At 26.3% G+C, this 12,274-nt stretch overlaps 2 protein-coding genes across 3 annotated transcripts; one reads left to right on the plus strand and one right to left on the minus strand.

Moving 5' to 3' along the window:
• Window positions 1–208: 208 nt before the first annotated feature.
• On the minus strand, window positions 209–5,391 carry LOC127289442 (ankyrin-1-like). The gene is made up of 2 exons (XM_051317375.1): window positions 5,287–5,391; window positions 209–2,450 (listed from the first exon to the last, which is right to left on the minus strand). Exon 2 carries the CDS (start codon window positions 2,391–2,393, stop codon window positions 384–386), a length of 2,010 nt encoding a protein of 669 aa, XP_051173332.1. The 5' UTR covers window positions 2,394–2,450; window positions 5,287–5,391; the 3' UTR covers window positions 209–383.
• A 2,210-nt stretch (window positions 5,392–7,601) lies between these two features.
• Window positions 7,602–10,984, plus strand: LOC127289443 (putative ankyrin repeat protein RF_0381). Of its 2 annotated transcripts, XM_051317376.1 has the most exons (3): window positions 7,602–7,762; window positions 7,977–8,050; window positions 8,762–10,984. In XM_051317376.1, exon 3 carries the CDS (start codon window positions 8,821–8,823, stop codon window positions 10,861–10,863), a length of 2,043 nt encoding a protein of 680 aa, XP_051173333.1. In that variant the 5' UTR covers window positions 7,602–7,762; window positions 7,977–8,050; window positions 8,762–8,820; the 3' UTR covers window positions 10,864–10,984. The 2 variants fall into 2 exon arrangements, with proteins under 2 accessions (XP_051173333.1, XP_051173334.1); XM_051317377.1 differs by lacking the exon at window positions 7,977–8,050.
• The last annotated feature ends 1,290 nt before the right edge of the window (window positions 10,985–12,274 follow it).

Raw genomic sequence — 12,274 nt, forward strand, 5'->3', positions numbered from 1 at the left:
GAAAAAGTGTTGCATAAATTTTCAATTTCTAAGCAATTTGACAAAAGTCAAATTATATTAAAATATACGGTAAAATAAAAAAGTTGCTAATAATTTATATATATTTAAAACTAATTTTATTTGTCATCGCTTTTAATTACGCAATACAGTTGATAATAATGATAATAATAATAATAATATAATAAAAATAAATTTAAGGCACAATCATTCTTATTAAATTAGATGCTATTTTGAAATAAGAACGTAACAGACAATTTTTTAAATAAAAAAAAATTCTTGTTATCATTCTTAACAATTTAAAAAAACGAATTCCGATTTTTATTCTCATTAATAAACCGTTCAATAAAAATCTTTAAAACATGATATTATATACCTACGAATGTTTAATTTTTTATTTCGGATAAAATCTTTCCAAAACATTGAAAATCACGATAAGTAAAATAACTGAGAATTATCTCAATAACTAGAATTGGTAATCTGATCTTTCCGAAATTCAAAAGAAAATTTACTATTTCATCCAAAGATTCTTCCAAATCATTAGCCCATTTAAATCGATGCTGAATAAATAGTTTATAGTAACGTAAATCTCGAAAATTTTCAACATTTGATAATTGTTGTTTCATAATAGGATTCTTAATAATTCGTACTGCAGTTGTTAAATCTCGTGCCAAAAAATCATAATACGAATAACATATTCCAACTTTGTTTAAAATTTTTCGCGTTTTTAATGTCTCTAATTCAAGTTTTATTTCATTAAATATTATAAATCCTGAAAAATTATTAGGATTTAAACAACAAACGAAATAATCATTTATATTTTCTCTCTTTAACGCTATATAAGAAATTAAAATCTTTAAATTGTTTATATATAAATACATTTTTGGATGATCAAATCTACCATAACAATGTGTGCCCGTTATATGTGTATTTTTAGAATCCAAATTGTGTTTTAATATTTTGTCTGCACCAAATTCCAATAAAGTAAGAACACTGACAATATGATCGTAATTTATGGCAATGTCAAATACAGAATAGCCGCTTTTATTTACAGCAGTAATACTTGAACCATGATCCAAAAGATATTCAACCAATTTCATGTTCGGATTAAATTCCTTCTGTAAGTGATGCATTAGAGGAGTATTTTCTTCTTTATTTTTGACATCAATTTCAAGACCATTTTTTAGTAGTAAATCGATGATTGGAATTGATGTACTTGCATGATGTAGAGCTGTATTTCCATCATCGTCAGCAATTCGAATATTTGCTCCAAATTCCAAAAGAATTTTCATCTCCTCAATACGTCTACGTTTACAAAATTGAATAAAAATTGGCATACCATTATTACCTCGCTTATTTGGATCAGCTCCATGTGTAAGAAATAGTTTCATAATTTCTTGATTAATTGTACAATTTCCTTTAAAACGACGAAATACGTTGATTGTTAATTCGTCAAAACCATGAAATATTTTCCCCATAAGATATCCGCTAACCAAATGCAAAGGATTATCAAAACCATCTTCGTTTGGATTAACATTGGCTCCATAATCAAGGAGAATTACACAAATCTCTTGATTTTCAAGTCGCGCTGCATAGTGAAGTGGTGTAAATTTAATTTTAGACTTAGAATTTGGATTAGCTCCTTTCTCCAAAAGAAATTTCACTGCATCAACATGTTGTTGACTAACCGCATAATGTAGCGCTGTTTCACCCTTTTCATTTCGAATATTCAAAGCTTCCGGCTGAATTTCATTTTTATTTATTCTTTTATTTGTTAAATATTTATGACAATCGTTTAATATTAATTGTAAAATATCGTTCGAACCAATTTTAGCAGCAAAGAAAATTAACAGCGAATAATATTTATCACTTGCTATTAAATATTCTTTATTTGATAGAAGAAATTTTATTAGATTTTCTGATATCTGTAATTTATCAAGCACATCTGATTCTTCAATTAGATTTTTAGTTTTAACGGAAATTCTATTCGGTAACGAATTATTCGGACATTTGAAATCAATTGTTAAATTACGTAACAAAAATAAAACAATTTCTTCAGTGCCAAAATATAATGCATGACTAAGTAAATTGGAATTGAGCTTAGTTTCTTGATTGAATAGAATTTTAACCATTTGAAAAGAATTTTGAAAAGAATAGAAAATAGGCGTTTTTCCGTATTTATTTTGGGAGTGAATATTTAATCCAATATTCAATAGCTGAGTCGCAGTATCGACGGTCCCATTTTCAGCCACAAAATGAAGAAACGTATTACCACAACTGTCAACAATCTCTACAACATTTTCATTAGAAAGTATATATTGGATACGAGCAATATTTTTTGACCTCACAGCGTTTCGGAATCTGCACATGACATTAGCTCTTAGTTTGTTAAACATTTTTTACTAATTATATATAAAAGTCTGTCAATTTTTATCCATTGTACTTTAATGATCCTGAAAAAAATTAACATATACTAGAAAATTTTTTTGAGCTAATTTTATCACTTTTACAAATTATATATATGGGGAGGGGGGGGAAGGGTTCAATACAAAATAATCAACAGTTTCTTTTTAATATTTTTTTTTTTTTTTTTTATGAAATACAAAAAGTTTTAATCAATATCAGTTTCAATAGCAATTTTATTTCGATTAATAATAAAATGTATTTTAAAAAAAATTATATGAAAAGAAAATTTTCCTTTTTTTGGGAAAAGACAACTTTTTTTAAAACAAAAGCTGAGATTTTTTTTCTAATAGGATATAGATGAAAAAGTAAAACTAAAATGTTAAATCATAGAAAATTAACATTCTTTTTTTTACTAGAGCGCTGCGGGCTATCAAACGCAACACAAAAAATGCTCAAGTGAATATTTGAAAACCGTTGTTTATATGTATGAGACATTTCTTATGAGAATGTCATGTCTCGGATTTTTCTAAAAATTCAGTAAATTGTAGTGATAGTGGTGCTAAATAAATCGATAGTTAAATTTTTGAGATGGCATAATTTTTTGTTTTCGAGATATTAATTAATTAACTAACAAAAGTTAATAAAAAATGAAATGAAGGGTAGAATGACAAAAGGGGTCAAGCGCCAATTTATCGAAAATGAGGTTTTTGCATAAAAAAATCAAGAAAATTCATTTACACATTTCTGTAGAAGGATTTCCTTTTTTATTGCGTATTTAAATCAGTTTTTAATAAAAATTAAATTAATAAAATAGCCTTAAATTTACTTTATTGCAACCTGATTGAAAAACAAAAGAAAGTGATGAGTCAATAATATTATCAAAATAAAAAAAAATATTATTTTTTTAGGTTTTATTTTAATATTTTATTTTAATTTTATTTTAATAATATTTTAATTAATAAAATTAATAATAATAATAATAATGTATTTTCAATTTTAAACAATTTTAAAATCATTTTGTTATTAATTTTTAAATATTTTTATGGTTATACTAAGTGAACAATTGAATTTAAAGATGAAAGTATTGCTCAATTCCAAAGCAAGCAATTAATTCGTAATTTTCTTGAAAACAAACAATTTTTTAAAGGAATTTTTTTTTCTATTAATTTCGTCGATTCCATAGAAAGAAACTAATTTTCCAGTTTTTCTTTAAACTGTATATTTTTTTTATAATTAATGCTTAAAGAAAATGTGCGCAGTTGATATAACCTCAAGGAACCACAGTTTTTTTTAATTTTATCGTTAATATGTAGGTTTATTTCAACAAATTGTTGTTTATTTATTAAAACATACTAATATATCGAAACGGTTTTCTCAGTTTTTTTTTAAATGACCTGCAAAATTTTTAAAAATGTTTTTTTTACTTCCTGTAAAAACAGTGAATTGGCGCTTGACCCCTTTTGTCATTCTACCCTTCAAATATTCTACGAACAAATAAAATTAGAGTAATGTTAAAAACACCATTAGAATACTTATCAAAATACGCATCCAACGAGCCATATATGAAATATGTCTGATGAACGGGTGTGAAATTAATAATTAATAATAAAAATTATTTAAATAATTAATAATTAATAACATTTAAGGAAATGAAGATAAACCATCAATTCTTTTTTTATTTGGAAGATCATCTAATTCTGTGTTAAATAAAACCAATGTAAATAACATTTTTAACAAATCTAAATTATTAACAGATGATTATTGAAAATTGAGGTTTCAGCACCCTACGACACAAGTTGGAGGGGGCTTCCTACCTACTCGGCATGGTATTTTTCAGTCTTTTTCTAAATAACATTTTATAATGAATTTTTTGATTCTTAGTAATACTTAATAATCTTTTTTTGACACAGAATTAGATGATCTTTCAAATAAAAAATAAATTGATGGTTTATCTTCATTTCCTTAAATGTTATTAATTATTTAAATAATTTTTATTATTAATTTTTAATTTCACACCCGTTCATCAGAAATATTTCATATATGGCTCGTTGGATGCGGATTTTGAAAAGCATTCTAATGGTGTTTTTAAAATTACTCTAATTTTATTTGTACGTAGAATATTTCATTCTTTATTAACTTTTGTTAGTTAATTAATTAATATCTCGAAAACAAAAAATAATGCGATCTCAAAAATTTAACTATAGATTTATTATGACTTAAACAATATTAATGAGTTTTTTCGCGTTTCTAAATGAGGGAGAACATGTTTAATAGTTATAAACAAATTTTATTTTTTAAACAAATTGTTTAAAAATTAATATTTAAAAAAAAAATAATTTTTTTCTAAAAGTTTAAGGTCTTCTGCGTAAAAAACATTTACAACCTTTTTCTCTATTTTTAATAGGAAAAAAGTTATAAGTAAAGCAAAAAAATATTGCTCAAATTTGTTATTGCAAATATCTCGAAAAATATTAAAAATTTAAAATTCAAAATTTGTACACTTATTTAGCACCACTATCAATACAATTTATCAAATTTTGAGAAAAATCCGTGACATGACCCCGTATTCTCATAAGAAATGCCTCATATATACATAATGTCGATAAATTTGTGAAAACTTTTATTAATAGGTTAATTTTTAAAAATTTTTTAAAGAATTCATTTTATCACAATCTTATTGGAAATTAGAAATACTTATAATCGTAAATATAAATTTCGAAAAATTTACCTAAATATATATATATACGAAATTCGATTTTAAATAGATTCAATTATAAAAGAAGATAATAACATAAAGTGAAAATTTTATACACTTTTTTATACTTATTTTCAATTTAAAAAAGAAAAAAGAAAAAGGTATCAATATTTATATATATACTTTACCTAATGAGAAAAAATATATAACTCTCTACTTTTTAAATCAACAATTTAAAATATTACATCCAATATAGGTTAAATAAATATTAAGATATAAACATCTGAAAGTTCTGAATAGCGTAAATAGAAACATAAAAATTTAAGCCCTTTCTATAATAAAGCTTGGAATATGTAAGAGCAAACGCACAATGAATTCGTGAAGACCGTTTGCGAACGAGATGTATGAGATTGGGATCCGAAATCTTGTGTAACTACTCAACCCTGAACCCACTTGCGGCAACCATTTTGCTGTTTTGTCTCTTTTTTTATACATATGTTAGACAGACAAAGCTGAAGTACGCAACGTTTATGATAAATGATTTTTAAAGAAATAATTTTTTAAAATGAAAATATCTATAATTTTTTGCCTAAAAAATATTTTTTATAATTTGTTGACTAATGAAAACTACAAAAAATATTTTTTAGGCAAAAAATTTTAGAATTTTTCTATTTAAGGCCATCCGGTAAAAATCCCTAACCTAAAAGTGTTTTCCCGCGCGAGATATTACTCGTAAATAACTTGAAATATCTTGTTCGGATTTGTCGGATTAATTAGATGAGGGCGAGCTGATTAAGAATCATCTCCATTTTTACAAGTAACTTTGTTGAAAAGTATTGAAAATCGTGATTATAAAAGTTGGATTTTTGACAGAAGTGGGGACAGTAGGGGAGGCGAGCACACAGACATTGAATCTATGTGTCAGTGGCCCAGAAGGTGGCGCCAATTCTAGCTAGTGGCCGCTGCTGAACTAACTTACCCCAAATTACTCCACTTTAAATCTTTAATAAAATAATTTCCTCACAATATTATTGCAAAAATGGAGAAGAGCCCCACTCAGTAACCCTTCCTCTATTATTCCTCCAAATGCCAACTCGAAATACTTTATCCTTTAAAGATGAGAAGTAATTTACGAAACCCCTTTTTGCCAATGTTTAAACATTTTTTTCAATAATTATTTATCAAGATTATGCAAAATTCCGAGAAGAGCCCCTGGCAGGGTACCTTCCTCTATTATTTCCAAAAAATTACAACCTAAAATATTCTATTTTTTTCAAATGAGAAGAAATCTACAAAACCATTATTTTCTCCGGGATGCCCTTAAGAAATTATTTCTTTAAAAATCGTTTATCATAAACGTTGCGTACTTCAGCTTCGTGTTAGACAGAGACAAAATAAAAAATGGCTACCGTAAGTGGGTCGACACCAGATGGCGTATTGCAGCTCTGCGGTTCCCAATAGAAAATGATACAAATATATCTCTATCCTTTCATAACACATGCTATGTTTCGCGAATATATTCTGCTAAGGGCTCTGCCATAAGGCCTTTCTCCAATTGGGAACGGTGGTCTAGTAACAATCTAGTAACTTTGACCCATTCTCTCCCTCCATTTTGTTTTTTCTACTCTTTCTAACCTATTAATTGAAGAGAGACAAAGAAAGAAAATGGAGGGAGATAATGGGTCCCCACCAGATGGCGTATTGCAGTTTAGCCGATCCCAATTTGTTCCTAAATGTTTGTGTTGCGTGACTAACGCGTTGGTTCGCAAGCGCAGTGACAACGTAACCTCTTTTTGTTATTTACTTTCTGGTTTATTGTTGATAAATAAGTATTAATTACTAAATAAAATATTTAAATATTGGTCAATTGAAAACTTTCAGTTGAGTTAAATAATATTTTTTTATTTGCAATAATTTCGTAAAAAAAATTTTAACATTTTAAATGTGCTTCCGTTCTTAATTTAGAAGAGAAATACTAATATAATTTAAATTTTATCAAAGCATTGATCAAGAAGACTAGAATAAGGAGGTCTAACTCAGGTAGTGGGGGTATGGTAAGTATACGTATGAAATTGGGGCGATTCACGATTCTTAACGAGGCAACAAAAATGTATATGTATTGGTGTGCGCAGAAGTCTACCGCACACTCTGCCTTTCGGCCTACCACGAAAACCAATTCTTTACGTACCCCCACTACCTGAGTTAGACCTCCTTATTCTAGTCTTCTTGGCATTGATAATTAATTTTTGCCAATTTCAGAACTTTTGAAAATTAGAAATTCGAAACAAGCAGATTTAGGGTTATGTTTCTCAAAATTAGCCTTATGTATAATACACATGTAGAAAACTCATGTATAATACGTGTATAATACACGTAAAATACCTTGTATTATACTTGAGGTTTTCTACGTACCCATCTCTGCAAGCGCCTTCATATTACGTGCGCAATGTGTGCAACCCTGGCTTAGACCTTATATTGTAGAAAGAGCTTTGAACAGCTTGAAAGTGAATATTGTATAAACGATATAAATATTAAATTATACATCAAGAAACTAACAACATTTTTAGAGCGTATTGATTGTTAAAAATTTCTACCCATATTAATAATGGTTTAAGATGGTGATCTAAGAAATAGAGAATTTAGTCTTTTTACTCTTCATTATAGGTAAAGTACATATATTTATTAACATTAAAATTATATATTATGCGGTATACTGTTTCTAACCTTAATTGATATTAATATCTCGAAAACAAAAAAAAATCGGGAAAATTTATATACAAATTGGAAAAAACCTCAGCTTTCGTTTGCAATTATTTAGTTAAAAATAAAAAACGCACCAATTTTATAGTGAAAATAGCAAATTTATGTTTAATTATAGAAAATCAAGGTCAAAATTCAAAAATTTTAAAAAACGAAATTTACCATTGGAAAGAGCATGAAAAAACCATCCAGGTATGTTTTTTTTTGGCATGCCAAAATTTTTTTTATTGCATTTATAGACAAAAAAAAATTCAAATAGTAGGCGGTGTCAGGGAAAACTGATAAAATTGACTCCCCCCCCCCGCCTCTTTCTCCCCCAAAATTTCAAAAAAGTCAAAAAATTTTTTAGGGATAAGTATAAGTAAGTAAATAAAAATCTTGAGAATATTTAAATAAATTTTTTTTTAAAATCGTATATCATCCAAAAATAATAAATTTTTGCAATAATTCTTTTGTTCCTCTGTGCAAAATAAAGTGATTTATGTTTTTGGTGAGTTCCAACATCTAATTTTTAATAGTTTTTTAATAATAGCGTTTTTAAAAAAATTGAAAAATTTAAGGTTACAAAATCACATTGTGAACCTCCTACTTTTGATATTTAATATTTTTAAAGGGTATAAAATTTTTACCATAATATTATGGTTAATGAACTCAGGGAATCATCGAGTTTCACATATATTAAAACTAGATTTTTTTAAAAATTTGGTCGTAACCACTATTAGACGAAAGTCAGTGGACTAACGCAATATATTATTTTACGAGTATTCACATTTGGTAAACCTTTGAAAAGAATAATAATTAAATTGTTGTCTAAAATTTTTTAATTTATCAAATGTATAAAAGTATAACTTTCAAAATAGGCTAATTTTTCATTGTATATAAATAATTTCTATTTTTTTTCAGAAATCATCAAAGGACAGTATAGATAAGAATTGACATTACTTTCTAAATATAGTAAAAAAATGTCATATGTAAAGGATAAATCAGTGAGTCTTATGAGTAGATTTCGAAACGCCGTGAAGTCAAAAAATAGTGCTCGTATAAATAAGATACTTTCTGAACAATACATTTTGGAGAATGCTAACCGTTTTTTTAGTACATTTCTTCATTTCGTAGCTGAAAATGGCACAGTCGAAACTGCTAATCAATTATTAAAAATTGGATTAAGTATTCACACTCGAAATGAAGATGGAAAAACTCCGATTTTCTATGCCTTTCAAAATTCTTTGGAAATGATTAAACTTCTTTTTGATGATAAAACAATCATTGATTCTAATTTACTTGTTCACGCTTTATATTTTGGAACAGAAGAAATTATGCGATTGCTATTAAAAAATGAATTAAAATCTGTTTTCGAATTTTCAAATAACTCAGTACAAGATGAAATTTCCATTGGCACTAACACTGAACATCAAGAGGGAAAAATACTCAAAGAATGGGAGAATACGGAAAATCTAATAAAATTTCTTTTACAAAATAAGAAATATTTAATGCCAAAGGGAAAGTATTATGCGCTATTACTTTTTTTTGCAGCAAAAATTGATGAAGAAAATATTTTTCAATTAATATTAAATGATTGTCATAAACATTTAACATATAAAAGAAAGAAAAATAAAAAGGAAATTCATCCTGAAGCCGTGGATATTCAAAATGATAAGGGTGAAACAGCGCTACATTATGCAGTTAGTCAACAACATATTGATGCTGTAAAATTTCTATTGAAGAAAGGAGCAAATAAAAATTGTCAAAGTAAAATTAAATACACACCACTTCATTATGCTGCGCGTATTGAAAATAAGGAGATTTGTGAAATTCTCATTAATTCTGGAGCTAGTGTTAATACAAATAATGATGGTCGAAATAATCCTCTGCATTTAGTTAGTGGATATTTTATAGGAAAATATTTTCACGGTTTTGACGAATTAACAATCAATGTATTTCGTCGTTTTAGAGGGAAAACTGCATTTAATAAAGAAATTATGATGTTACTACTTAATCACGGAGCGAATCCAGATATGCGAGGCATTAATGGTATGCCCCTTTTTATTCAAGCTTGTAAACGTAAATGTATTGAGGAGATGAAAATTCTTTTGAAATTTGGTGCGAATATTCAAATTGCTGACAATGATGGAAATACAGCACTTCATCATGCAACTATTAATTCCTCGATAAAATCTTCAATTCCAATTATTGATTTCCTACTGAAAAATGGTCTCGAGATTGATGTCAAAAATAATGATGAAAATACTCCTCTTATGTTCTTGGTAGAGAATATGTATCAACTTAATATGAAATTGATTGAATATTTTGTATATCATGGATCGAGTCTTAATGCTAAAAATATAGGTGGCAATACTATATTCGATATTGCTTTGATGCATCATAGATATGGCATTGCTCTGACTTTGTTAGAATTAAAAGGGGACAGAGAATTAAATTGTGATTCGGATCCTGAAAAAATACATGCATTAAGCAAGCATTGTTATGGTTTATATGACCATCCGACATTTACGATCTCCAGAAATAGAGAAAATTCAGTTTTAATTTCTTATATTGCGTTGAAAAGAATTAATGTAAACGATTATTTTACTTGCTGCTTGAATTCCTGGTATGGAAGAGAAACATGGATGTTTGACAATACGAAACTTGAGCTGGAGAAATTAAAATCGCGAAAAATTTTGAACGAAGTAGGAACATATTATTCGTATTATGATTTTTTGGTACGAGATTTGACAACTGCAATAAGAATTATTAAAAATCCTACAATGAAAGAAGAGTTATCTAATTTTAACAATTTTCGTGATCTTCCTTTTTGTAAACAATTATTTCAGCATCGAGTTGAATTGGCTAATGATTTAGAAGATTATTTAGATAAAATTGTTAATTTCTTTTTAAATTACAGAAAAATGAATTTACCAATTCTTGTTATTGATATGATTCTCAGTTATTTTTCTTATCGAGATTTAACATTTTTTGGAATAATTTTATCCGAAATAAAAAATTAAATATTCAATGAAAATTTTGTCTTTAAAAGTTTTGTTTAAACATACTTTACAAAATTGATTCTATGAAGAATGAGATTTTTTTTTCAATTATTGTTAATTAAACCTGAAATTAAGAAATTTAATTAAAATAAATGTTTGTTAGTTGGTTATTATGAATCCATTAAGAATATTTGCGTCTAAGATTTATTTTTTTAAAAAATATGTTGTATAGTGTTTATAGACAAATAAAATTTGTTCTAAAAATAAATTTATATTTAATTTAATTTAATCCTCGAAATGATTTTCAAAAATAATGAATTTAATTTTCCAAATCAGAATCGTCGTTTATTTTAAAATTTAGAAACACAACACTTTTTGTTAAGTGTTATAACTTTTTGACTAATTGGCGGTAATTTTACTAAAAGAAAAAAAAACGTTTAATTAAAATTAATCACAAAACCTCACCGTTTTATTTTTGTTTCAATTTTTTCATTAATTGTCTTCATAATATTTTCAATAAGAAAATTTCATAAAAATGTACATTTTGCTTGTTAAAAAAAAAAAATGTGTGCTAATAAGTGCTGTAAACATTTTTTTTTTTTTTTAAATGATAATTAGGACTTGAATTTTAAAATACATATTTTAAAGCTCAAAAATGCCAATAATTGAATACAAAAAATTGTGCTCACTCAGCACAAAAACAATCAACCGTAACATTTTCGAAAACTTAAAATTTTTTCAAAATATTACATTTTTAAAAACAAAACATGATTTTTTAAACCAGGAAACATTAAAAATTATTTTTTCAAAAACAAATCTTATATGCTAAATTGTACTTGCCCCGCGCATAAAAATAAAAAAATTATAACATTTACGAAAATTTTTTTCAAAATAATTCAATTCAAAAATATGTTTTCTATTCCAGAAATTTAAAAGAATTATTATTTATCAAAACCAAATTGTTTGCTAAGTTGTGCTAATTCACTATTAAAAAAAAAAATATCAACTGTAACATTTTCGAATACTAAATTTTTTCATAATATTTCAATTTTAAAATAAAAGAAAAAAAATTTTTCACCCAGAAACATTAAATAATAATTGTTTTTCTAAAACATATTTTGTGCTAAGCAATATTTCTAAACTTACCTTACACTGCAACTGATGTATATATGTTTCGAAAGATGAGTTTGGCTGGAAACACACGCGTTTAAAAAATTTTGAACAATTTGGAAATCACATTTTTAAATTAAGAAACAAACTACTTTTTTTCTAAAGATTGAAGCGATCGCGGTTTTTTTTAAGAATTTCGAACACTCCCGAAACAAACAAAAAAATGCCTATAAAATGATTAAAAAAAAAAAGTTTAACTCTATAAATTTTTTCTTTTGCAAAATTTAAAAAATTCGAGCACTCAATAATTTATTTACTTATT

The sequence above is a fragment of the Leptopilina boulardi genome, unplaced genomic scaffold, assembly GCF_019393585.1.
Source record: "Leptopilina boulardi isolate dan_hultmark-lab unplaced genomic scaffold, ZJU_Lbou_2.1 LbouV2_408, whole genome shotgun sequence".
In the NCBI taxonomy this organism is placed as follows: domain Eukaryota; kingdom Metazoa; phylum Arthropoda; class Insecta; order Hymenoptera; family Figitidae; genus Leptopilina; species Leptopilina boulardi.

Excerpts from the sequence above, each read along its gene's own strand:
- LOC127289442 (XM_051317375.1), bottom strand. The coding sequence starts at position 2,393 with ATGTTTAACAAACTAAGAGCTAATGTCATGTGCAGATTCCGAAACGCT.
- LOC127289443 (XM_051317376.1), top strand. The coding sequence starts at position 8,821 with ATGTCATATGTAAAGGATAAATCAGTGAGTCTTATGAGTAGATTTCGA.